The following is a 27,824-nucleotide window of genomic DNA, read 5'->3' on the forward strand; positions in this document are numbered from 1 at the left end:
AATTAATTGACACTTAACTTTGCTCTTTAATAGTGTGAGAAGAACGCTGCACATGGACAATACCCGTCATGTAAGTAAATATGTGGTTCATATACCAGGAGTACTGACAATGTGATCAATTTACTGATCGTCCACAGCCAACATACTGTTTTCTCATTTCTGTGTAAAAGGATGTTTTAACAGACTGTCTGGGTTTGAAATGTTAGTTCCCATAACATACTCTCATCAGATTTTGTCCTCTCTCTGTCCCGAATAGCATCGAGCTTCAAAACTCCCAGTTCCTGTGAGACACCAGGCACTTCTGACTGAGGCTGCAAGTTCTCCAGCAGGTGTGTTGACAAATGTCACTGCAAATCTTTCAAATATGAAGCAAAAGATGTCCAGACAGATGTCCCACAGAGGCACGAGCTACACATTGAAGCAGGACAAATGGACTTAGGCCATGTCCATACTAGTGCACAATTATCCTTGATTTTGTCAAGAATGTCACTGACATACTGGTTGTTGTCAGACGGTTTTGGACTATAGATCTGAGGTTACTTTCCTGTTACAATCCTATTCTTGGAAAGGACATTCTCTAGGACTATGACTTTTAATTTAACTCACAGTGTGTGTATTGTTATCCTTGTGTGGTAAATTACACTGTCCCCTTGCCAGTCCTCTAAACAACTTGTATATACACCAGTGTGCTCTAGATTGTGTTGTTAAGGATGTGGTGCTTAATCAACAGAAAAGACCAAAACCACGAGACATGAACAAGAACCTCAAACAGAGTTGGAAAAGTGAGTATTTACATCAAAGTTTTTTCATTTTCTGAATAATTTAGCTCATTATTTTCATGAGTCACTTGTATTTAGGCTGCAACGCATTACTTTTTTCACTGAAAACTGTTAATACATGAAGAACCAAAGTAGAGCACAGAGTTAAAGGGTTACATAGAACTCCCTTTTATGAGTTGCTATATTTCAATTGCCGCACTTTCCTGATGGTCATAATGACATATCAGAATTTAATGACAGGAGACATGGAATGACGGGGATCCATCACCGGCCAAATTATCAGTGATTTACATAGCACTAAAAATAGTTGTATAAGAGTCACTTAACATAAGAACCATTTCCTTAGTCAAGGCAGACATTTGGTGTCTGGCCCATCCATCAAGATAAGCATTAGTTTTTAATTTTATAGTGCTGTCACTAATACGTTACATGAGCTCGGTTTACAGTACATTCATAACACTCACTTGGTTATGTCATATTAGGGTGATTTGGGGAACAGCAGTATTTTAATTTAATGTGAATTTCAAAATAAATGTAATAGTATTTGGAGAGGAAAAGTGGAATTGCAAATGGCCAGACTGCAGTCAGATACACTTCCAAACCAATGGATATAAACAATTAAATGAATAAATACGATTAAATAAATAACAGAATTACAACTACTGTAGGTTATCAACCCATTAGTTATCAGCAATTGTTCAAATCATAAATAGTTACCAAATAAGTTTTCATTGTATAAATCTTGGATTCAAACATTTTTTAAAACATTTTCATGTGTTTTCAAACTTCTCTTTTGGCTCATTCAGGCTCCAGCAGTTAAAGCCCACTAACTACTGATCAATATATAATAGATAATATATAAAAGTAGGCTGTATAAGTAGTTATATGTAGTCCTTTGAGAGACGTGCTTTAGGTTTTAATATTACATCCAATCATGTAATTAACTCAATAAAACACACTAGCAATTATAATATGAAGATTTAAACATGTCATTGCATCATTGTCACCCCACTCTCTTTTGCTTTGACCAGATTGGACTCCCTGCGATCTAAACTGGAGCAATCCGTGGATGCATTCATCAAGGCCAGGAAAGAGCTGGAGGAAATATTCGTGAGAAAGACTTTTTCTTTGGTATTAAATCTTTACAATAGGCGGAAATGTCTCGGTCTCCATCCCGTCTTTAGATTGAGAGATGATGGTTTTTATTACATACTGAATATTCACCTCTGACATGACTTTTCCTTTCAGACCACAGCTATGTTTTTTTTCTTTTTTTTTTTTTACTTTGTTCATCTTTTTTCCATCTGTATTAGGGTTTCTGTGGTTTTCCTCTTATCTCATTGATCCTGTCTTTTAATTAGTCAGCAGAGGGCAGCAGTGAACAAGAACGTGTCTTCACTGGATCCTCCTCTGACCTGCGGACTGAGCTGAGGAGACACAGAGAGCTGAGTAAGTACACGAGTCAACAAAACGCTGTTGAATGTGACTGTTAGAAAGTCAGTCAGGAAATCTCAGGTCAAATGAGAGTTTTTACATTTTTCACTGACTCAAACCGGTTGTAAAATTATGAAACAAGTTATGATTTCTGTCCTGAGTTCAGTTATTTATGGCATCAAACGGAGACAACTAATTTTGTTAGACACTCCAGTTTTTAGCACTCTTAGAATAATTTTGATGGCCTTTTCAGCATCCAGATTAAAGTCGTCTTTGAAGGAAAGTAAACATCCCAAGAATCACAGTCAAGGTAATGTATCTGGTAATAAATGTAATAAAGCTAACGCCGTGTTAGAGTAAACAATCTTTTATTGCCTAACATTCACGTGCTATTATGCGTTTATGCCATCAAGATAAACACACCTACTTCACATTACTGGATTTTTATCACACTGATCATTGAGAGGCTTTATGGCCGTGTGCTGAGTGGAGCTGAGGGTTCAACCAAATCACAAGATTTACTGAAGATTAAAGCTGACACACATTTTTGAGGACATGTGTGGAAATCCAACACCTATTCCCTCAAAGGGCACATTAATTTTGGTCTGTTGGATATTCACCTCAGGTTATATGCAGAATATGAGGCCAGTATCACTACTTTTTGCTATTATTTTTCAGTGGAATCCTTCACTAAATGGGTCCATTTCGAAAGTTGCGACATCTCTAGGTCTTCAAAGGGCTGTAAGAAAACATTTGTGTCCCAATTGTTTGGCTGATGAACAAAATGAATAGGAAAACAAATGTCACGAGGCAGTTTATTCCCAAGGACATTCCCATCCGGCACTACTTCACTATTTGATTTGCCTCTTCCTTCATCTTCGTTGCTATTTAACATTAACAGCATCAATGGATGCTTGTTTCAGTTGTTCAGACAATTGTGTGCTCGGCGACCTTTGGAGAAAAACAACATTTTGTTATGGTTACACAAACAAGTCAGTGAGTAGTTTTCCTAAGGAAAGAATTAATTTGATTATTTAAGGCACATATCATGCCTGCAGCAGAGCAATTCTTGTGATCCAATCATACAATGGTGACTTGTGTAAAATTAATAGGGGGTATTGTCAGGACGCGAGCTTGTTTTCCGATAAGGTTGTTAGAAATTATTTTAATTAGTTCCAGTAAGGGAGCTGAACATACATGATGCATTGTGAATCAGCACCACAGGAATGTCACATTTTTGTCACATGGTGGATCTGTGAAATTTATCAGTTTTGCATTAGCCTCCTTACAACAACAGACTTCACAATGTCAAGGCAGATAGCTGGGGGAGAGAATTGGCCCTCTATGTGCATTGAGACACACATTTTAAGTAAACAAACTGTTATTCAAAGCTGCTGAAGAGTTCTGCCCTATATCTGCTGGGAGTGTGAAATCCAGACAGATGATGTTGATGGTATCTTGAAGCATGATTCTGCTCCAGTGTAAAATGTTTGTTTAGATCTGCTGCTATGGCCTTTAGGCTCTGGGTCCAGGGAGGGGAGCGCAAGAGGCTAGGCTGGGTGCTTCGTGAGGGTGTAGGATTATGTGGGAGTATGTGCTGGTTGTTCTCTTATCTTGACATTGTTGGTGGAAAAGCATGTATTTATTTACCATATTGTGTGTAAAAGAACAAAATCATATTGAGAAATGGGACGTCAGACGTGACAAAAGTGCTACAGTATTTATATTCCAACAGATCTTCTGTCAATGTATTATTTTTATGGGTATTTGATGCACAGCAATGAGGCACTACTATATACATTTTAACAATGGATTTGACTGATGTCTCCAACACATCAGTGGTGCACTGAGGTGACTGATTTATAGATCATTGTAATTAACTGTTTTCCACTCATAGACTCAATACTCAGCAGATACTCAATACTCAATACTCAGAAATGGACTTACCCTCACTAGACTTTACAGGAAATTCTGTGATGGAGGACATCTAACTTAGAGGTCGTTAGTTCGTTTACTTAAAATAGGTGCTCGGTGAGCACAGTTCTCTTCTCTTCTTCCATCTTTAAGTCTTTTCAGAAATACACTGAGGCATCTTTCGGGGCTGCAGCATGATTTCAAGTGACCAGCCAGCTAAATCACTCCATTACCTGAGCCATACTGATACAGCATTGGCTTAGGTCTCCGTATTTAAAACGATGGACGAGATCATTTTGAGAATATGTTCATGCACTGGTTTGCAGCACCTGTTTGTCTCCTTTCAAACTCAGACCACAATCCAAACCTCTTTTGTCTGTCATGTCGTTATTTGTCCCCCCCCCCCTACCTGTGGGGTGCCTACAGACTATTCATGATCGTACAATTTTGTGTAACAGCAGCACAAGTGAAATGGCTCAGTGCTGTCCGTCTGTCTATGGCAGCCATTACACAGCAGGCAGAGCCCTTTTGTGCATGTTCAGGCTCTCCCCATCTCTTCAGTGTCTAGCCTCCCGCACCTCCACCCTACCAAGGGAGCTGAGGAAAATCCACAAGGACATTTAAACCTCGAAGGCCAATCCTCCAGTTCCACTTCTTCTCCGCTGTCTTCCTCTCTGTCTCCCTTTATTCCCCTCTCCCCCTTTTTCCTGCCTCGTCATCCTGTTCTCCGCCTTATGCTGTGATAGTTAAAACTACTTCTTTCCTCAGAGCGAGAGTGCGGCGTTAAGAAGCGCTTACGACCGTCCTTTAAGGTTAACAAAAGTTTCAGTAAGCATTCTAAAGAAGTCACTCTTGGTGAGCAATCAGGCTTGGGGCGAGCATAAATCCTCTGGGTATAGTCACGGCATTACAAATACCCTCAGTGCCTGTATGTGCTGATGACTACAAAATTGAAAAAGAAAGGCCCTAATAATTCTGAGGCAAGTTTCCCTCAGCAGTAGGTATTGATTATTTGTGTGTGGTGAGAGATTTGGAAAATTCAATTAAAGGAGTTGTGCAAAGGATTCATAAATTCAGCCCCTCCAACCCGTATCGAGACATGGTTATGTTCTAAATCAATGCTGCACTTCACAATATATTTTCTTAGGAACATAAAAATAAATAACATTTAAACAGTTCTGCTTACTACAGAAGCAAATTTTATTTTCTCCGAAGCTTTTTAGTAACAACTAGGTACTGACTTGTGCTCATCTTCAGGGTGGTAACATATTTTTATTGCAGTTTTTCCCAGAAGAAAATCCCGTATAATATGAATTTTGAGATGACAAAATGAGGGAAAAGGGGACGGCTCAGCAGTGTAAAAATTGATCAGGCCATACATGGGCCCACGTTGGGGAAGATTTGTATGTCAGCAGTAATGGGCTGTATTAAAAGAAGATTCCTTAAGATGTCATAAAAGTGATGGGGCTGTGTCGCAGGTCGTGGGCTGCCGGCCCAGGCAGCTCCCGGACTCTGGCACATCAATCCTAGCAGGCCGCACGGACAGATGCCACCTACCCACTGGGAGTTTTATGCTTTCTGATTGAACACATGGTTGCAATTAAAGGGGGGGTGGGGTTGTATATTAGGCTGTTTTGGTCGAAGAGAAGCCGCTGCTCTTCGATCGAGAACGTGGGTTGCAGAGTATGCAATCTTTTCAGGCGTGATTTCTGATTTAGTGATGTCATTGTATTTCATCTTAGGGTGCAAAAAATATACTTTCATGTTTCTTTGAAATATCAAAATGGCAAGAAAAAAGTATTTTTCCGTAACCAAACTGGGGGTTGAATAAAAACACTAATCGGCATCATCAAAGGATAAGATTTTAACATTTCAACACTAGACTTTTAATGACTTTTCTTCCAGTTATGCATTTGTTTACCTGTTTTGTCCTTGCAATTGCCTCTCTGCATTTTCCTGCCACTTATAACTGAATAATTGGCATTTCTGTTTTGAATAAATTCTTCTACTAATCTATAAATGCTTGACTTTAGACGTTTTCAGTATTTACGAAGACTATTTTTTTATTTTTTTCAATTTGAAATGAATTACAAATTGTATTTTAAAAAATAGGGAAATGCCACACATCTTGGTTTATTACCAGGTAGCCTTCTTGGTTATGGAATATATGCCTCGTGTTAACTCTCTTCCTCTTGTGAACATTCAATCCTGACAGTGACTGTGGTGTGTGTAATATCACTGGGTGCCAGTGGGGTTACAATCATGTTTTCCTCTCCCATATTCCCCAGGTTTTTGTTAGCGAGGCATCTCGGCTGTTGACAGCTAATGGAATTGCTCTTCACCTCCTGTGCGTATGATCCCGCGGAGATAAGGCAGGAGATGAATGTGGAATCTGTGCTGTCAGTTGCGAGGCTGAGATGTCTTAGAAGCCGTCATTCATGTGCGGGAGAAGTGTCTAAAACTGTGGGAGCGAATCCTCTGACATGTTAGACTCTGCCTACCCGCCAGAGCTTCTGCCTGGCAGCTGACAAATGTTGATTCTACATTAACCACAATGCTGCAACGCTGTGCAAATAATGTTCTTTCAGATGGCAACCCTCATCCCCGTTATGGCTAAAACTATACAATTCTTCCCACCTGTGTAGTTTAGCACCTTTTTAAAAGTAAAGGGGGGGGCAAACTGTCTCATACGACACAGTAGTCTCTTTATTTGGCAGCGCCTGGGAAGGCCGAGGCCTCTCACTGCCCGAGTCGACCTAAGCAACAGCTGGTGTTCACAGCAACATTTCCTATTTCTGCCTAAGGTGGATCGTGTAACTCTCACTTTATCACCCCTAGAGGCCACGTGAAGGACAAAGCCAGCACGCTCATAAACAAAACTAATGTTTTGATACAAGCCCCTTTGGAGATTGTTAGAAGGATCCGTGGGTCTTTTAATGCCTCTTTACTACCCCTGATACATCCAGTTATCTTTTACCTACGCCACCAACTTTAATTACAAACTGAGATCTAAAACTGTTGGGTGTCCCACTAACTTCTACTGATGTGTATTAGTCACCTGGAGTCCCTTAAGGAGTTTTTCTTCATCTGCCACTAGCAGAGTTTTAGCTCTAAGTGTACAGTATCTGCCTACTGTGCCTGCCTCAAGACCCAAGTTTAGAGCCACAGAAACTGGGGATACAGCATGTGTCCAGGATAACTGGTCAGAGACCAGAGGTGGTAACAGGAACCTTTTTCTTTTTTTAAATGCCACAAGCACATTAGCTGGATACTTTATGAGACTGAAATTGCTGAATGAGACATTTATGGATTTCCAATTGCAAACCATATCTGTCTGAAAACCGTTCCAACAGGTCAGTGTAAACACAGCCAGATGAAGCAGTTTGCCTCAATGAGTCTTGTGTTTTGTAGCTTTATATGTGACTGTGATGTCACGGACTGCAGTGTATTACCTTTGTTTATCTCGTTTATTTATTGGTTTTTAATAAATTGATGTTTAATATATTATACTACTCTTTTACTCTATAAAATGTCAAATTGCTATTTTTGTTCAATCAACAGACAAAAACTCGAAGATATTGACATCACAAAGTTCAAACAAGAATTTTGATATTTTCGCCTGATGCATGACTTTATGGAAACAATTAATTGATCATCAAAATTGTTGCAGATTCATTTTCTGCAGCTTTTTATCATAGTGCATGATCTTCCTCAGCAGATGGAGTTCCCCAGGAAATCTAATTTTCTTGCAATTAATTGTGTGAGTACTCCTTTTAACCCAATTTGATTTTAATGAAGTAGCCCGGAAATATTTTTATGTATTGATTTTTAATATTCTACTCTTGCTGTATTAGTTCCCTTCCTAAATTCTCATTTGCCCTCTCACTCTAAATGAATTGCCATGACTTTATATAAACAGGTATAATAAAAGGGCAACCCAGCGCCTCTCACACCACCTCTAATTGGCCCCTTGTGTTCACGTCCCATTGTGGTAACGGTTAACTCAGATCTTGGGCTCCTATTTGTCCCTGTGGCCCATTATTGGCTACGGCCTGGAGCCTCACATGCACAGGCAACCCTCACTGACCTGATAACATTTATAGTTGTAATGGATTTTTTTATGCCTGTCATTAACTCGCTCAGAGATTGGAGAAAGAAATTGCTTGTACCTTTTTCTGTGGTATTTCAACTTTATAGCATTATGTTCAGATATGTCACCTTCCATCATCTCTTTTTAAGGCCTGTCCTGTCACTGGTTTTGTTTTAAATGAACGGGTCTTTTGTGCAGAACCCCTATAGTATCTAGGACTTGTAATGAATATTTAATGATGTTGAGTAAAAGCTTTGAAAGATATAATTTCTGTCCAATTATTGGCTCTGTCTCTGCCAGACTGTTAGGGGTGATTTAGTGGACTACTTGGTAAATGTAGACAGTTTATATGAAGCTGCTGAATCTAATCATTTAACAATGTGGCAATAAAACTGATGTTCACTTTAGGTCATTGAGAAATTTTATTTATTTTCACAAAAAGTAAGTTTGTACAAAATAACTTCAATGATGGATAAAAATATACAATAGAAAACCATAAAAAGTAAAAGTTCACATGATTACATAATGATGAACCATCATTGCTAGACCTGAGTCCATTTCCATTAGGTTTTTTAATCACAATCCTCAGAATAGGTACAGAGGGTGGACAAAATAACAAGAACACCTTACAATATCATTAAGTCTGACAGTAACACCAACTATGGCTTTCAAAGTTAACAAAATTAAGTCAACACCTCTCCCCATGGTCTCAACCATAACTGTACATTACAACAGGTGTTCTTATAGCTGTGGCCACTTCCTGCAGCCTGAGCATACAGGCACAGAACTATCTGAAGTCAAGTGTGTAGGCTGGATACTGCTTACCACCTTCTAGTGAGATTAGCAGGCAACAGTGTAGTTTGAAGAGTGAAGTGTCAACGGTCCAACCAAGTAAAATTCAAGAAAAGAGGTCTATTACACATGTTAAGGAAAAAGTACAAGTAAAGTCTAAATTGGGTGATTGTGGCTGAGTTTTTGTAACAGAGGAGATTTATTTGGTCCAAACTGGAGAAATATCCCCGTCCTTTCATTTCATTTGATATCCCAGCTCCTCTGAGATGCCATTATGTAGTATGATGATTTGTCAGCCCACAATATGCCTTAATAAGGATTTGTGTATGGCCGCAATCAAAGATTATTTTCATTATTGATTAGCCCTCCAGTTATCTTCATAATTAATCATCTGGTTTCTGAGAACCCAGGTGATATCAAATCTCTTATTTTGTCACAGCGAGTCTCAACCCAAAAACATTACATTTACTAGAATGCAAAAAGAGGAACAACAGAAATTTCTCATCAAGAGGCTGAAACTTAATTTTTTGGCATTTCAATTCATCCATTCATTCCTTATCTATACCGCTTATCCTTAAGGGTCACAACTGACACCGGGTGAGAAGCAGGGCACACCCTGAACTGGTTACTAGTCAATCACATGGCTATATGACAAATTTATAATCCAAAATACTTGTCAATTAGTTAATTTTGATCCAGTCATTGACTAGTCACTGCAGCGCTATATTTGCACTGCGGACATGATGGCACGAGTGAAAGCCTTAATGCACATTAAGAGCAGGCGTGTCCCATAGTGCAACACTGGGTTTCCTGAAGTAAAATTAGCACAAGGTCTCCTGCTGTGTATGTCACTACCTTCTGCATCATTCAGTTGTTCTTCTTCTGGCTCTTTCTCGTGTGTGGTCCGCTGAACTGGACAATGTTGAAATATAAAAATACTCCCCAGAACTGCAGGAAAGCAGCAATGGACACCAACACAGGAAACAAGTCAGGTAGATGTGGTGGAGGAACCAGAGCTACACTCACGAAGCTCAGGCCAGCCATGAGCGCGATGCTGATGTAGAACTGTAACATAGATGGACAGAGTGGTTATCAGTTGATTCAAATGAGATCAGGGACTAGAGCTCATATGTGTTGAGTTCACGACGAAACGCTAAAAGACCTACTAACCCAGGCTGAGGTGATATAGCTGCAGCCAGCACTACTTCAGAGTTCCATAAAAGGTAACAGGTAGTCGTATACAGGCACGAGATTGTAGCCCCCGTCTCTACACCATGCCATCTCCACAACAACAGAGCAAACTATCTTCTGATGAATAGCATGAGATATGGTTTAAAAGCTTTAAAACAGCAAGTAAGTGGAACTAGAGTTCCGATTATTTTGTCAAACTACTGCTTCCAACATCAAGAATGACGTCTTGTTCAATCATGGATTAGCATTTGGTCAAAATAGAGCATGAAGGTGTTGCCTCTGTAATGGAATATAACTTTGCTTTTGGTAAAAGGAATAAATTGAGGAAATTGGGATGTCATCAGATTGTTCTACTTCAAATCACTTAAATGCCCTGCGTGATAGTGCATGACCAACAAAGAGACCAATGAAGGTTGTTAAGGGACACTCAATTTTACACATCAAGCTCAGTATCCTCATCATGGTGAGCACTACTAAGCTTGTAAAAAAAAAAAATTCCCCAATGTCTTCTATGGCTCTGGAAGGAGCTTTCTAAAGTTTGACAAAAAAATAACTGATGACATCATTGGGGTTATTTTCATCAGCTTGGGTTTGTGGGTTTTCACCTACATGGAGGGTTTAACGAAAGATTTTATACAGTTTCAATAGGTAGAATACATTGTTTGGCACATTAAAGGCACTTTAGGATATCTCAGCCCCTGAAATAACCCTTTAATGTAGACAACAATTTACCAAACTGATTTTTTGTGATGACTGAATTGAAATTCCATATCAGAAACTGTTCCTCGTAAAACAATGAAAAGACTGGGCACCTCAGGCTAAGAATAAACTATTAGCTTTTCTCCTAATTTCAAGTGTAGCTATAATATCAAAGCAATGAATGATTTAATTTGAAAGAGCTCTTAGATCACTTATCATATTTGTCACTGAATGACTTACATCAAAATGGTCATTTGAGCGATGCTATAAAGTAAAGATAGACTTGCAGTATCACACTGCAGAGTAGCCGATTTGAATTAAGGCCCACAAAACTGGTTTTTGCCTTGTTACAGAGTTGCGAACAGAAGTGGATGAGAGAATGAGATCATGTGTCTATTTGGGCTTTATGACCAACAGACAAGTCTGTGAGTAAGATGAAGGAAACACCTCCAGCCCACAGCTTCCCCCGCCACCCAAAACCCATGAAACCTTATCGCCATCACCGGGGATCGCTATTTATGCTGCTTGTGTAAATAAATATATCTAGGCAAACCTGTGTTAATGACACATGCTATAAAAAGACACCTTCTCTTAATCTCTGACACCCTACCAATGCCCCTGTCGCTAAGGGGCTGGCAGTGCAGCCACTTCAGACGCTGTGGAAACTTAAATAAGTGATAAATAATTCTTTGGCTGGCAGCGGCTTTCATCCCTGGACAGCTTACACAGCTTACAGTGGCACATGATCTTTATTTATACAGTTGGGTATATCTTCTCACACGTTTGCAATTTAGGTCTAGTGCCACTTTCAAAGTACAGGCCACCTGGGATCCTGAAATCAGCACCCTTCTTATTACAAATGCATCGGCTGCACATCCTCCTCCCCCCATGTACAAGAGCAGATATGAACTACAGTATTTACCTAATTAAGTGGCATTGTCGGGATGGAAACCATGCTTTAACCTTAAAGCTCCTCCTGCGACTGGAAAATATCCTAGCTAGAAAATATCAGAGCCCCAAAGGGTCTACCCCACACCTGTGCAGCCTGACCTACGACACCTGACTGATATAGTTAGTCAAAACAATGTTGTTGTTAAAACCACCACAACCATAAAACGCCATAATGTCTAAAATTATAAGTAGCAAATTCCAACATGTTTAATGTTTAATGTAGGAAGTTAAATGCAACTGAAATGCTTATATGTAGCCTTAACAACAGGCTCCAACAGGCATTTGTTACTTAACAACCATATGCCGCCTGGTTGTAGCATAGACACATAGACAGCTATGGACCTGCAAATCACTAAATCAGCTGGTTATTTTACTGTTATCCATACTGTCATTATTCTACTATTAGTCATCACACCAGGGCTTGGACCACACTGACCTTCCATCTTACAATACAGGCCAGGTCCAGTTTGGGTAGGCAGAAAAGCAGCTTGTGGTAGGCCTCCAGTCTCAGCTCTTCCTCTGAACAGCGTTCCAGCGCTGACAGTAGATAGACGCTGAGGAAGAGGAAGGCCATTGAGGTGACGGCGTAGGGCACCAGGAGACCGTCCTTCAGAAACAGAGGCAGCATGCTGCACAGACAGACAAGGACAAGAACAACGGTCCATTTACAGTTTAGAATTTAGGGATTTTTTGCTGATGTCTTTGTCTGGAAGAATGTACAATAACCCCAAACAGAGCAATTCTTAATGCCTCTAAACATTAGCTAAACTAGCATTCAGATAAAGCTACTGCAGAGGTCTTTCCCACTTGTTACATGCAATGTGCGACTGGAACTTTGGTAGACTTTTGTACAAAAGGAGTGCAGAAATATACATGGCATCGTGATGATGGGATTTTTATATAGACCCAACACTACATCATTAAGTTCAGTATCGTCTTTGTTGAGAAAAGGGAAACTGTAAACCACATTGCTTTTATCTAGCAGGCCTGCACAAGCAGTGTGTCCCCTGGGGAGAGATGGCTGTGACATTCATGCCAAGCTTATCTTAGTTTAGCAGAGGGGCATGGACAAGAACAACAGTTGACTCATAGTAAATCGCACATCGCCCCAGCTTGTAAAAACGTATCCACTCCCAACAAACCACTCATTCTGATTTCTGCTCCGACAAAAAAGCTCCATTCAGAAGATAAATGTTAAACGATTTGGAAATACATACTTCGTCAATTTAAACAGACTGGCTGCATTCTTTCCTTTTACAATTGCTACGCTTGAGCATCCATTCAGCCAATTTTGCTAACAAAAGATGTATTTTTTTTTTAAAATGGCAGAATTGGTAGAGGATGCGGATAATGTGAAAGTCCGAGTTAGACTGTACTGAGAGGCAGCTACAGAATGACCTCCTGTCCCTACACAACGCACACTTAGACAGCAGGCATGCTGACTATGCCATGTAATCCCCAGATATCCTTATACTAAACCACACACACAACAATTAGTGCTGCCGGAAGAATTTAACAACAGCTGGTGAAAGTTAGACCGAGCATTTGCAGCACTACTTGTCTTTTCCATTCATGGTCCTCGGCTCAACCCATAACGTAGATCCATGTAGCTTTTTAGAATTATTTCTATGCTGCTTCTGTGCCAATGAAATGCCATATACAAACCCTGGACAATGCGGTTATGTTGCACATGCCAACTTAGCCACCATGACATCCCACAGGCCCGTCTTTTTCCTACAACCTTTGCTGAACAATGACCACTGTGGCCATGAGTGATATATATGAAATAAAGGTAAATCCTAACATGTAATGTAACTGTAGCACAAGCAGAAACGGTCGATTAAGTCAATAAGATGATGCAGTAATGTCAATTACAAAAGACGGTTCGTCTTTCCAGACAGTGTTACCTGAATGTAGAGGCCTGCAGGAACCAAATAACCGTCAAGGGGAGGTCATTCAGGAGGAGGCACGCAGGCCTAGAACAGATCACAGTTTAACATAGTCACAGTACACAGTATACTCTACAGTAAGTACCATTAAATACTATTTTACAGTAAGACAGGGTGTGAGGCCAAGTTAGGTTGGAATTATGTGCGTTGATATCATGTGTGAATAATTTTAAAGCAACTGACCTGATAGGACATCCACATGAATCGATTACTTACAGTCTCTAACAAGGCAGTAAAGTATTTATGTTGTCCCATGCTTTTTCACATCAGTATATTCCTTTACTGGCATGTACGGTTTCTGAACAACCTTCAATAACGGTGGTTAGAGCATTAAATGTCAACTTTAAAAGACCTGAAAGTGCTCTGACAAGAACTTACAGTGTTAAATTTCCGGCTTCGTGGCACATGTGTGTCTGTGTGTGTGTAGTGAAGGCTTGTTGTTAGTTGAACCTGGACGCCTGCGTCACTGCTAGCCAGTGCTAGCTGTACACCGTGCTCCGAGGGGGGCACTTTCCACCGGTCCCCGAGCCCATAATTACAGCCAGTGCTCTTTGGCGATCCTGTTACAGCCCAATAATTGATCCTGCGCAAACAACGCCCCGAGCTGCCGCCTGCCATTCTTTCCTAATCCCTGGACATGCATTACTGATTGATTCAGGGGGACAGGTGGGAGATATAACTCAATAGTTAATAAAGCAACAATCTACCCTAATCTAGATTAATAGATGAGCCCAGATCTAGGAACCAAATCCCTTGCTGTCAAATCTATGCCAGACTTCGCTCTCTACCTACAGCAGCCACAGCTTTATACATATGAAAGTAAATGGTAATGAATCACACACACATGCCCATGTCTATGTCTATACTCGCGTGTACAAGTGCTGCATTTACTCTGTCAAACACGACCCAAGTCAGACACACACCACAGCACAGCACAGCACATATCACGTGAATGGAAGCTGGAAGGGCTGCTTTTGTGTCTGTGCAGAAGCAGAGTATGATGACAGAGGTGAATAACCTCAGTTAGCAAGTCTGTACTTAAATAGATTGTTCCTCTGCGACTCTGGGAGTACAGCAGGAGGGTGATGTCACTTTTACAGAGTGCACATGTATTCAGCTCATTAACAATCTGCGGGACATGAACTGAGATTTGAGGTTGGGAACAGACGAATGGCTCCTTTTTTGCGAGCAGAAATTAAATCTATACTCATGAATATTTGAGATTTCACCACAAGACAGAAAAAGTGCCATTTGTGTTTGCTATCGTCACTGCTGTTAGATGTGGAATACTGTTATTACCTCTGTACTTACAAGGCAGCCAAGAGGATGGACTTTTCATGGACTTGATAGGAGAAGAGGAAAAACGCCAGAGATGAATTAGCCTAAAAGAGACATTATTAGGTTATTAGAATATTCGTAGAACTTCTGTTATTGAATAATAACCCTGGATAGCACATCTTTAATAAGGGCAATGAAAGAAAAAATGTATAAACAGAAGCATCACTAATGTAATCATTTGATAGTATTTCAGACAGTGAAAACAGAGACAGACAAAATGTTCCCAAACGTTTTACTGATTGATATTTAGTCAGCAGGTCCGTCTCTCTATTAGAGGAGGGTCTGTATATTCAGCTGGCAAATGTTTTGACATCAAGTTGGATGCCACTCACCAAGGCCAGTTTGAACTGCCAAAAGGTGGGCTTAGTCAGAAGTCTCACAGAGGAAGGAAGGGCTGCCAGGAGAGTGCAGGCAGAACTGAAAAACAGTGCAAATGAACATTCAGAATATCTCAAATCAGCACCATGAAAAATGACAAAAAAAAAAAAGTGGGAGAGTTACTGCAGCAGGAAAAGATGATCATATAACAGAAGACACGTAGATTATAAAATCAATTTGGAGTCAATATGCATAATTGTATTTGCACATAATTCCAGGCTCACTTGTACATCATTATACTGTGTTGACATGGCTTCATGTGAAAACTGATAACCACATAACAGAAAAGCAGTCTGCTATTGATGACAAAACACACAAATGACAAAGCAAGATTCATTTCCAGTCAGAGGCACTAAATGATTTTATTTTGATGTCAAAAAGAATCATTATGTCCAACTAAAATCTAATTCAGGATCTTTTTTTTTTTTTTTTTTTAAACCGCCTGCTCTGCAAACTAAGACCTTCGCTATGAGGGAAATGACCAAATACCGGCCCCTTTCTAGGGTTACCAGGCATTAGTTTAACCCTTCAATTGTCGCCTGCCGGGGAGGCACCGGAAGAAAGTGAGTATGTGTCAGTGTGAATGTGCTGAGAGGTCGGTAGCGAGTTAACTCAAGGTGTGATGGTAACAACGGCTCTGAACTATGTCACACACAGAGACAGACAGATAGATAGCTACAGATGAATGTGGTAGATAGATAGTAGTGATATAGGACCAGTAAGTAGGTATTTAGTGTGTATGAAAGCAGGTGCGTTGTGCGTGTGTTATGTGCAGGGCAGGGTTTTGCGGTCCGGAAGGACGTGGATCACTTTCCACAGCTGATTCACTCTATGTACACAGTACACCCACACCAGAGCATTTAGCAATCCGCTCCCTGTGCCAAAAAGACAAGAGTGTTTTTCATTTGTTTGAAATGCACTACAGTCAAAGAAGTCCAACTTGATCCCCGGACTTAGCAGTCTGGCAGAAACGTGTCCATGCTGCGAACATAGGACTCCTAAATTTAGCGCGCTGGGTTATTTAAGCAGGCTCCACCATGACACAACTGTTGCATCGACTTTTTCCTCATTGTGTGATTGGACAGGTTCTCAGCTTTTGGTCAAAATAACTTATACAAATGCTTTCCGGGACGCTCCACGGGGCAAGGCAAGAAACTCATGAGTCCAGTGTTTACAACACTGTCTCCAAAAATTAAAATCAGGCTGATTCACTCTGCCTCTGTCTCTGTATATGACATATGTCAATGCCTCGGCACATTTCCAAAGACAGCTGTGACATCATGTTCAGATGTTCCTCACAAGATGTTTCCTCAAGGGATGATCTTATTTCTACCCTGCTGGATTACTATCTTCAGTTCCTTGGGCAAGCTCTGTTTTTACCAGGGAATGAAAGGAGTGAAAACAAGCGACACGAAGGGGAGGGGGGGGGGGGGGGGGGGGGTCAAAAACAGACAGACAGACAGAATGACACAGCAAAGCAGAGGAGGAAGCAATGAAAGATGGAGGAGAAAAAAAAAGAAAGCTTGTTAGATGGGGGGGGATTACCTGAGGTAGATCTGAGAGTCACCGGACAGAATGGATCTGATCTTTATCAGGACGTTCAAGCTGCACCACGCGTTGGCCACCTTGTCCTGTCCACACACACACACACACACACACACACACACACACACACTGTCAGACGATAACACAAAAACATTTTCAAATTCAACACATGCCTTGTTGCCCGTGGAAAACAATTTAGTTCCACATTGAAGACAAAGCAAATAAGTGATACTGCTGTAAATAATTATTTCCCTGCTGAAAGTGTAATAAAAATTCCTTGGGGCATTCCTGAGGGACACTTGTACGTACCCTCCCCCCATCATAAATTTACTCCTCTGTCAGAAAAAGCATGGGACTTATTTGTAAACATGGGGACACAAGGTCAAGTGTCAAACCAGAGTAGTTTCTGCATAACCAGCAGATACAGACCAACCACAGAGCACTGCTACTACATCTTCAACAATTCTCTAAATAACTACATGAAGTTTTTAAGCATCTTTTATTTAAACTAATTTACTGAAAACTAGGGATTTTTAATATCAGTTAATCTGCCAATTATTTTCTTAATTAGTTCCTTTGCTGATAAACTGTTAGAAAATAGTGGGAAAAAAATGACATTTCCTGAGAGCCCAAAGTCACGTCTTCAACTTCCTTACTGGCCAACATACCTCGATATTCAATGTGCAATGAAATGAAAATGAAAAAAGCAGCAAATCCTCAAATATGGGAAGCAGAATACAGAGAAAATCTGGTATTTTTGTTTGACTAAAATAACTAAAAAGGAATCATTAATTATCAAAATAGCTGATTTTCTGTTAATCGTCTAATTGATGAATTCATTAATCATTTAGGCTACAATGAAAACACAATTTTCTCTCAAGTTAAGACTGTACCATATTTATATTGTTTTTCAAACAACCTGAAAAAGGGTAGTGAATGATACGGAAGATATGTTACAACCTTAATACCAGCGCCTAAAAGTGTTTGTGGTTTATAAGAGATGAGGAGGGCGTTGCTGCGAGATTCGGTTGATTTAAGTGCTTAGGCAGTTGTGCGGGGATCATATGATATTGAGGCCCAAGCCGCCACTGTGCACCATGATATCACACGACACAGAGACGGCATGTCTAGATCAGCTTTATGATTCCACTGGGAATGGCTTCAGTGTGTGGCCCTGTCTAGAAAAACTATTTCTGGCCTCTGCTCTCTCCTCTGTGCTACAGCTGCTCATAGCACAGCTGTGTGGATCTTAATGGCAGCCTAGTCAGCAGCGCTGGGCTGCCCAGTGTTGTGTTGTCTCAGCCCCTTCCCTCTCTCTTTCCTCTCTGCCTCCCTGCTCCAAATAACCGCTACGGGAATGTTCCTGGACGCCGCCTGAAGGCAACATATGAACAAGGGAGGAGGGGGGGGGGGGGGTCCCATCAGCAAATGTAAGGGAGCGAAAGAAGCGCGGCTCCCTCACCTACAAGCTAGCATGGAATTTCACAGGGAGAAGCATTTGGTGCCATTTTTGTGAGCAGGCAGCAACGTGAGACGCCAGAATGCAGCTCAGTGGGTAAACTTACAACTGCTCCCGCCCAGAAGCTGCCATGACCACCAGTCACCAGCCCTCTACTTCCCCACCACCCCTTCTCACCCCTGTCCCCTTGTCCAAAGCTTCTGCTTGCGTGCACAATTTCACAATTAGTTCAGGACGACTCGCCCCGGGAGCCTCTCGTGCTGTCGTCACAGAGGAGGATAGAGTCTCTCACACCCTGCGTATTACGTTTGCATCATTTCGTTGAACAAATACTGCCATGGCACACACTGCCATCTGCTCCCCTGGTAGAATTTTCAATTACTTCTCACATCCATGACACCTTGTGGCGGGTGCCACCTTGGGGACCGGGACAAGGGGGGGTGGGTACAGGGTTTCCGAAATGAGAGCTGCAAACCTTTGCCTCTGAGCTGTCAGTCAAACATGCCAACACAGAAACACACAGTTACCTTACTGCTGCTTCCATGACAGCGTTCAGCTCTGCCAGCAGAAGTCTTTGAAGTACTCTATTGCTTTCTTTTTTAATCAGTATCATATTCCTGTGCCTCCTTTGCTCTCAGAGGCAATAACTGACTGACCAAGGCGTGCAAGTGTGTGGGGGTGTGTGTGTGTGTGTGTGTGTGTGTGTGTGTGTTTGGGCGCTATAAAACAGTCAAACGCGCTCATATGCTTCCCAAAGATGAACAGTTGTCGGATGTGCTCTGATACGCCTTTAAGTGTAGGGTTGGCCACACTCATCCGTCCATATGGCTGGAACATGGCTGCGCTATGTAGTGCTGAAAACACCCCGGTCATAAATTAGTTAGATTTATCCTTATCCTCCTACTGTACATCCCGAACCCTAACACCTCCCAGAGATAGAGTGCAACTGATCTCCTGACCTTTCACCATTTTATTCCACTGTTTTCTTTGATCCTGTGGGGTATCCATTTCCCACCGGCTGAGCACTGGAGGGCTGAGGGGTGTTCACCATGCTGAGAGTATGAAGCGGTGTGTGGGGCACGAGGAGTCCAACACAGGTTGTGTATGATTTTCATAAAAAGCTGTGCACTCAGCCTCGGCTTTTAAAATGTTAAAAATGGAATGAATGGGCTTTAACTTCTTAGAAAAAATTTCACTTCCTAGAAAATGGTGGAAAATTAGCTCATCCTGAACAAGGAGGCACAAACAAAAATTCCAACCAATAAAGCCCTCACCGAGAAATCTTCTAATATCAAACCGCCTTTTTTCTCTTTAAATGGATTACAATTTTAAAATGGCCGTAGTGTGTCTCACAACAACATCCTGTTTCAGCAGAAATTACACGGAATTAAGGAAAATTAAGATGCCACTTCATGAGCATTTAATTCACTTTGATAATTACACAACACACTGATATTAAAAGGACTTAATGAATCACAAACAGATTGTTTGAAGAATTCAGTATTGGCGAGTACTGATCATAAGCCATATGAAAGTTACTGACGTGAGTACAGTGCTGAATCCCCGGCGTAGTTAATATTATCTTGGGATCCTCCCCATGTGTTGGAAAAAAAATGCAATACCCTAAGCCAAAAACCTAAAATTAATACATTTAAGGCAAACAAAGAAATATTTTTAGTATACATATATAACATTTTAAAATAAAGAGCTGATAAACAAACAGCTATTACTGCCACAGAATGAGTGAACCTGGGGTAAGAGGAAATAAAAGATCTTATCTGCTTTCCAAGAAAAGTCAAACAACTCTCCCTACAGCAAAAAAAAAAAGAAAAAGACTTAGCTTTGATGAATGGGTAAAAATACTGACTTCTATGCATTACATTTAGTTAGAAGACAACTCCCAGTCTCCTCCACCTACAGAGCAGCCACAAACCAATGTCAAGATGACATGAAATGATCCATACCCAACACAACACCGGGCTTCAGGGTAAACAGACACACAACAGCATCTGTGTTGGCTCAAAGCATAATGAAAGATGGCATTACATATATTTTCTCTTTGAAGCTATGAAAAAATCCCTCAGGCTAATTGAGTCAAAATGCCTATCGTTTTTTATGTTATGCTACAGATGATTTTTTGTAATTCCAGGACATCTGATTACTATAATTACAGTCACAATTATTTGCAACTTTCTGAAAATTCCCTCAGATGAATATTGTGTATACCATAAGAGGGTAAGGCAGTGAGGAGGTTAACCATCTGCACCTTCTTAAGGGCATAGGTCATAACAAATGTACATGTGACCTGCTTGGATCCAAGGCCAAAATGCTCTCTAGCGTATGTTAGCCTTTATAGTGAGCTGTATTGAGCTTCGTGATCTGTATGTGAAGATAACATCACCATCTGATGTTATCTTCTTCTGCTTGTTTGACACATAGAGATTCTGAGTGGAGAGCTGCTATTCTTAGACGCCTGCATGACACGAGTACAAGTGTTTTTTTGATAAGACCGAGTCGCAAGATCTCAGCTTCTCAGATGTGGTTTTTCAGGATGACGTTTTCGTTCAAGAAACACTGCTGTACCTCAAACAGGCCGCGAGCCACGGGAAAGATCCTCCTGACCACCTGCAAGGCTTGACTGGGGTCGGACAGGAAGGGCAGCCAGCAGATGGCAAAAGTCACCAGCACTGTTGATGCAATTCTCACCAACAGGAGAAGCCTACATGAAAAGAATCGAGGTACAAATAGACCACAATTAGTGAAAATAAAGGCAATTCCAGGTTAATGGGCCATGGTGGGGTGTGTGAATGTTTGTGTTTGGGTTCTTGCGGTTTTGTACTTTACTTTTTCCTTCAGTATTTTTAAATTCTATTTGTACAATTTGAGCGCTCTTTCTTGCCTTTTCCATTTTTTCCAGAAAATCCTAGAATGTACATTCACATGCTCATTGTTATGTCACCAAATGCCATTTACAAAACAAGTATTTTGAAGAAACAAAAAACTGTCTTCCTATACTGGTAGTCCTACAACAATTAGTACATACTGTCTGTAAGTCCTAAATTTGGGATTTGACCCTTGTGTTGAGGAATGCAGTGAAAGCCATGCATCAGCTGAAAGTCTTCAGTGTGGGTCAGGCTATCTTGTCAGCTGGAACTGTGAAGCTGCTGGTTAAGTTGCACACACAGCATAGCTGAGGAGTTTGGGCATGGCGAGAGTGTCATCTGGACATATCTTCCCCCCGGCCCTTCTAATCCAGCTCTCCATTTGCTACTAAATGCCCTTGGTACATTGTTACTAGATAAACAGACACTGGACACACTAGTAACAGCATCCAATCTGATTACCTCAGTCATTCTGCGGCTCTCCTGAGGACACTGCTCTCTTATAGGCCGACATTACATATCTCCTTTGAGCACTCATTTGGCACTTCTATGCAGCGTTACAAAATATAACCAAAACAATACGCGGCTGAATAATCATGACTTCACAGGCACAAAAATAAATCCTTTTGACTTTGTCTGCCAAAACTATGCTTTATTGAGACATGAATTGTAATCTTGAGAAACTGCAAAAGAGAATAATTCGAAGTTTGACCGTCTGCTACGTTTCTTCCCTTCAAGAAGGCAGGAAATATGATAAAACCCTATTGTTGCTCTCCTTTTTTCCCCCCTCATTTCTTCCCAAGCATCTCTCACAGGATTATTTCTTTGTCCACACTGTTTTGTCAGTGCACTGTGGCTTGAACTCTTGACTCTATACTATGGTGACTCATTATTTTGGACATGTAGGCACTGAAGCCAAATACTGTTGATTACGTGCTACTCTAGATCAGTGAGAACTACCACTCCAGAGGGGACTTCTGTAGTTACAAGTATTATTGGAGAGTAGCTCAGATAATTAGAAAAAAAAATAGAAATTAGGATTTTGATTATAAATATATTTGCATATTGGTATTTTGGAGGAAACAAAACTACAAATCAGTGTAATAACAATCACAAATAAGTGCCTGAAAACTGGCTGTCAAAAAGTTGAAAAAAGCTTAAATATGTAGATTAATTGTTGGACAATATAGGTTGGGAACCAGCGTTTTAAATAACTGCAATATCTTAACTAAATTCCCCAAAATATAAAGAAAAGAACTATTAAGGGCAGAAGACAGAAAGCACCAGACACAAACAAACATACAGACTCACCCTCGCCCCATCGGGCCCAGTTTGATACATTTCCCCAGCAGGTAGCAGAAGAAGGGCAGAGCATGGTACAGCTCCATCTGTTTGTAGTTGAGAGCCAGGCAAAAGGCCACGGAGCCAAACACATCCCAGCCCAGACCCAGAGCCAGAACCCCCCACAGGGCAAAGCCCAGGCTCACTCCATTGTACCTGACACAGTTAAGGTCAATATTGTGTTTAATGTGTCTCCTTGACTTTTTTTTTTTTTAGTCAAGATAAATAACTCCTTGTGCTGATGATAAAAAAACAGTATTATAATTTCAATCAAGTTGACTAAAAGGGCCACAACAGCTGAGAATGTACACATGCTAAATAGAACATTTACTTAATGTACTACTCTATTAGGATTGCTCCTTTAAGGTCAATGGCTGCAACTTTGAGGGCCAGAATGTCAAAGGAAGTCATCAAAGCAATTTACAAAAAATGATATCGCAGTGAATAAATAGTAGAAATGCACATAGAAGACATGAGCACATGCACATAAAGGATACTGGAAATGCCCATAGTCAATGAGGATCAGCCCTGGGTATAAAAGGAAGCAGAACAGAGTGGAAACCTGGAGAGAAAAAATAAGACAGTCAATGCATAATAAAAGATAACAGTAAATAGTAAATTATATAATAATATTGTACAGTAAATGTGGTAATTCTCGCTGAAATGAAGTAACTTCCTGGAAAATCTAATAGCATTATATTATATTGCAATAATTACATCATAATTCCCCACTTTGGGTGGCTGGTGCTGTAATCAGTTTTAATAAGGGTGGGTTCTCAGACTAAGAGGAAAATGTGACTCATTTGGGTCTTTACTTGAAAAAACTATTAGATGTCAGGACATAAGTGTGTTACCTTTTTCTTAGAGGATCCATCAGTCAAGTATAAACAGTATAAAACCACAGCAGGGATGTATATCAACAAATCTGCCACCAGTACTGAAACAGAACAAAGAATCATATAACAGAATATCTAATACGTATTGAAAATGATGAAAATGTTCACACTGAAAAGAGCATCTTGCGAGGTTGATATGGATCAGGGAAGCTTTTCACTTTGTTTTCTCATGGTTACTGTACCTGTGGCTCTCATGAATAACTTGTGCGCTGGACTTTCATAACCTCTGGATTTATGGAGGTCCACCCATTCAGGGTTTATCGTCTTGGCTCTGCCGTAAATTATTGATGCCAGAATCAGAGAGATGTTTGTTTTTATTGTTGCTTAAAAAAAAAACAAATCCTTAACTGACAGACAATGGTGCGTGCTTTTGAAATTCCCATGCTCAGAGTTCGTACAATACAATCCAGGAGTAGGTAGAAAAGCGATGTATGCCGTATTAAAACCGACATAACAAGATGGAGACTCCATGGACCTGCCCGACTCTTCATACCATTTAATTCAAGCATTAAAGCAGAGACATAGTGTAAAATACACTCTCTAAATATTAAAAGCTACTTACATGTATGCACAGATCAGACTGTGGTAGGCAGTCAGGGGAGGATAATCAAGACCCCAGTAGTTCAAGTCATTGTCAGTGGTGTTAAAGTACCTGGATGAGTACATAAGCAAGTGTTACATGCAAGTTCTCATTAAATGGATCACATAGTCTTGCAGACGCCTCTAATACTTTGTGGACACAGCATACTTGTGCAACAGCATTACTGTTATTTATTTGACAAAAACTGCAGTTTTGGGTTTTTGTAACTTCAATGGTGATTTTCTGATTCTTTGCCTTTGCACATCCATGCACTAAACTGTGTAGCTATTTCCTTAAAATAATGGTGATGGTCTAATATGTCTGGTACTTATTCTATATATAATATACATCTCTCTTACTTTCTTACTCTGGTATTGTGGGTGTGGGAGTTACAGTATTTGCTCTCAGCATTAGATAAACGTTTGTGAACTTCAAATCCGACCATTACAAGGTTTTACAAAACCCCTAAAGAGCTCATTGTCTTCCCAGGTGCTAAAGTGAGCAAACAAATGAAGCTCCACACTGACCATTCCTGGAGAGGGAGATTGTATGTCACTTCTTGCCAATGCCTTTGGGCTTCATAGTCGCCAAACATGGGAGATTTCCCCGCCCCTGGAGAAAAATGTGTCAGCTTTTAGCCTGGTGAATGGGAGACTACAGCAATGAATGACAGCAAGAGACCACACACACACACACACACACACACACACACACACACACACACACACACACACACACACACACACACACACACACACACACACACACACACACACACACGACTGGCGGTGACAACACTGATATGCGTAAAACATCTCTCTGTCAAAATATAGAAAATGAAATGAGCTTCGGGAAAATATGCAGCATTGTAGCACAGAAGATTATTGTAACTCTCTGCCACATGTTTACGTTAAGCTTCACAACGCTTCCTACCTGAATATGAATTCAACGACACGCCCCATCTCACAACAACGCCGAGCAACACAGAGAGTGACACGAGAGTCCACGTTTGCATAACTACGCCGTAAAATAAGCTAATTTTGGAGGCGAAATAAAAGCTAAAAAATCTCCTCAATGAGACACTTTTGAAATCTGTTTACGTTTCCTGTATACGTCATCAGCCAAGACTTCGTTGCGTCTTCTCATTGGGCGCTGCGCGCTGACGTAGACGCTGAGAGCCGCGAGGCGTTCGAGAACATCTAGAAAAAGACACAATTTTACAAAACTCGACATATCGTATCATAGTTTAGAGTAAAGCACTGTTATCAAGCGAGTTTTAACTGTAGCTATAACAGATAGGCAAAGATTTTTGTAGATGTATAAATGTTTAGGTCTGGTTTCATCACACGTGGCTTTGGCTTTTTTTTTTTTATTGATAGCTACGTCTTTAATGCAGACCTGTTAAATTTCCCAGCTACTTTCAATGCAACATCGGTTGAGACTAGATTTATGACAAACTAATGGATTTTGTACATTATTAAAGTTCTATTTGTCCACTAATATCTCAATAACTTATCCCTGATGTTAAATTCAGGTCAGAACTTTAAAGAGAGATTAATATGGGGCCGCAGATTGGCGTTTCCAATAATATGATAACAAAGTAGACTAATAATATAATAGCTACTGGCAGAGGAGATGATGTATACATCATTAAATGATTTTTCCATTCAATGCAAGTAGAGCAGTAAACCATTAATTTCTGTGTCAATTTCAAAATAGGCTTAATAATCACTACAACTACAATATACGGACTTACGGATTTTTAGCTATATATTTTTTAAATATAATTTATACATATAAACATATGAAATATCTTTGGAATCCCAAAGATGGTATGCAAAATAAGACATGACTTTGTGTATTCCAAAAGCCTTCTTCTTATGAAAATTAGACGCAATTTATATTTATGGTGTCTACTGTCTGGCACTTTAATATTTAGTGAAATGAATGAGTGTCAAATACAGCTCTGGCCATTAAAGATGCAAAGCAGCTTAAACTGAATGTACTCAGAGTTCAGAAAGGGAAAACTCTCATTATCTCATTTCTATCATTTCACTAATGCTCAATATACATTTCTATGTAAATCTATCTTCTTTGTCAAAACATATTAGGAGCTCTTAAATCCTTGTTTTTAAGCTTTATGGTAACTTATCATGACATAGCACCAGTGGTAGCCAATGGAGCAGCAGAGGATCAGTTGTCTCACGTGTGACCGGTTTGTTGTGACCTTCTCTGTACAGATCTGTGTACAGTTGCACAACGTAAGCTGTCCCCTCACAATGTAAATCTCAGCCTCGGGGCATACTTTCTTCTGTGACCTTTTCTTCTGTTGACACCATCGTCTTTGCTCCCAACATGCTGGGATTTGCTGGGTGAGACATGTTCCTTGTGGTCCTGGCATCAATTATGCATAAATAATAATAACCACGGACAACTGCTGATTTGCAATGACACTTTCATTACAACGGCAGCAGCCTATAACTCACTGGTACCCATTAGTTATTAATGCCTGGCCACGCCAGCTTTACTTTGTCATTTATTGCTTCATCTCTATGCCTTTTTAAATATTCAGTAACTGCTGTACCTACATTTACTGTCTGTGATCTCCACCCAGGAGGAGGCTATAGCTTGTGGTGGAAGATGACCTAGTTATCATGGAGGCTTGGGCCTTGCTTGTCAGCGCCATTGTAGTCTATCATATATACAATCCACTTCGCTACAGCAAGTCAGACTTGATCTTTTTGGTTTTTTGTCACATACTCGATAGTCAACATGAGAACAAATAAAGACCCATAAATCAAAACTCACACTTTTGTCATAAACATGTGTTTTCTTCTTGTTTCTATTTTACCCATTCTGAAGACAAAGAAGTCCCGCTATTTCTTTTTCACAGTGGATATGCACTTAAATGCATCATCAGTTAATCTTTTGGAAAATCCTGCAGTATTTATAGTATCAGCTCTCCCTGAGGCTTTGAAAACCCGAATTACTCCGTATTCCAGAAGCGTTTAGTGTCACAGCATAATGAGATTCTGATCCAGTCTATTTCAGTGACGCCCAACACGCCCTCTCCGATTCAAAGGTCAAAGGTAACGTTTTAACTCCTTCCCTTCAAAAATGTTGTCACCCAGATGTTTAAAATTCTCAGCTACATACAAGCTGGTGCATCCGTCTTCATATGGTGTCTCCTTGAAGCTTTACTGCACCATTAAGTAACTCATTCTCTTTCAGATAAACAAAACAGAGTTTGAAAGTTCAATCCTGATTTTAGGAACAACATTTGACAAAAAAAAACTTGTCGTCCACGTTGGCTTAAAAGTTGAAATTGAAACTGATATCAAATAGATAGCCTACTGAAATGTATCCTTACACGACAACAGGACACATTCCAATATCTGTAGACGAAAACTGTGATATGATCGAAAGCTCCGGGACAATCAATCAATCAGTTCATAACAAATGTTAGCTTTCTATGAAGAGTAGGTCTAAACGAAGCTCTTTAATTAAGAGGGAGTTCAAGAATTCGAAACTAAGGATTCAAGAATCCCCACATGAGCAAGCATCGGGCATTAGGAGGAAAAACTCCCCTTTTAATTGATGATTTCA

General features: G+C 40.3%; 2 protein-coding genes across 2 annotated transcripts; one reads left to right on the top strand and one right to left on the bottom strand.

The window, feature by feature from the left end:
• Positions 1-41: 41 nt before the first annotated feature.
• On the top strand, positions 42-21,150 carry itgb3bp (integrin subunit beta 3 binding protein). Its single transcript, XM_070832498.1, has 7 exons — positions 42-70; positions 257-329; positions 731-782; positions 1,811-1,889; positions 2,141-2,228; positions 2,467-2,523; positions 21,112-21,150. Exons 1-7 carry the CDS (start codon positions 53-55, stop codon positions 21,138-21,140), a joined length of 396 nt encoding a protein of 131 aa, XP_070688599.1. The 5' UTR covers positions 42-52; the 3' UTR covers positions 21,141-21,150.
• On the bottom strand, positions 8,695-25,270 carry alg6 (ALG6 alpha-1,3-glucosyltransferase). The gene is made up of 14 exons (XM_070832499.1): positions 25,152-25,270; positions 24,746-24,830; positions 24,201-24,290; positions 23,821-23,909; positions 23,597-23,679; positions 23,240-23,304; positions 22,713-22,898; positions 21,103-21,238; positions 17,061-17,146; positions 15,470-15,554; positions 15,111-15,181; positions 13,758-13,826; positions 12,287-12,479; positions 8,695-10,074 (listed from the first exon to the last, which is right to left on the bottom strand). Exons 1-14 carry the CDS (start codon positions 25,231-25,233, stop codon positions 9,877-9,879), a joined length of 1,518 nt encoding a protein of 505 aa, XP_070688600.1. The 5' UTR covers positions 25,234-25,270; the 3' UTR covers positions 8,695-9,876.
• Between the last annotated feature and the right edge of the window lie 2,554 nt (positions 25,271-27,824).

This window comes from Pempheris klunzingeri, chromosome 6, assembly GCF_042242105.1.
Source record: "Pempheris klunzingeri isolate RE-2024b chromosome 6, fPemKlu1.hap1, whole genome shotgun sequence".
NCBI classification, from domain to species: domain Eukaryota; kingdom Metazoa; phylum Chordata; class Actinopteri; order Acropomatiformes; family Pempheridae; genus Pempheris; species Pempheris klunzingeri.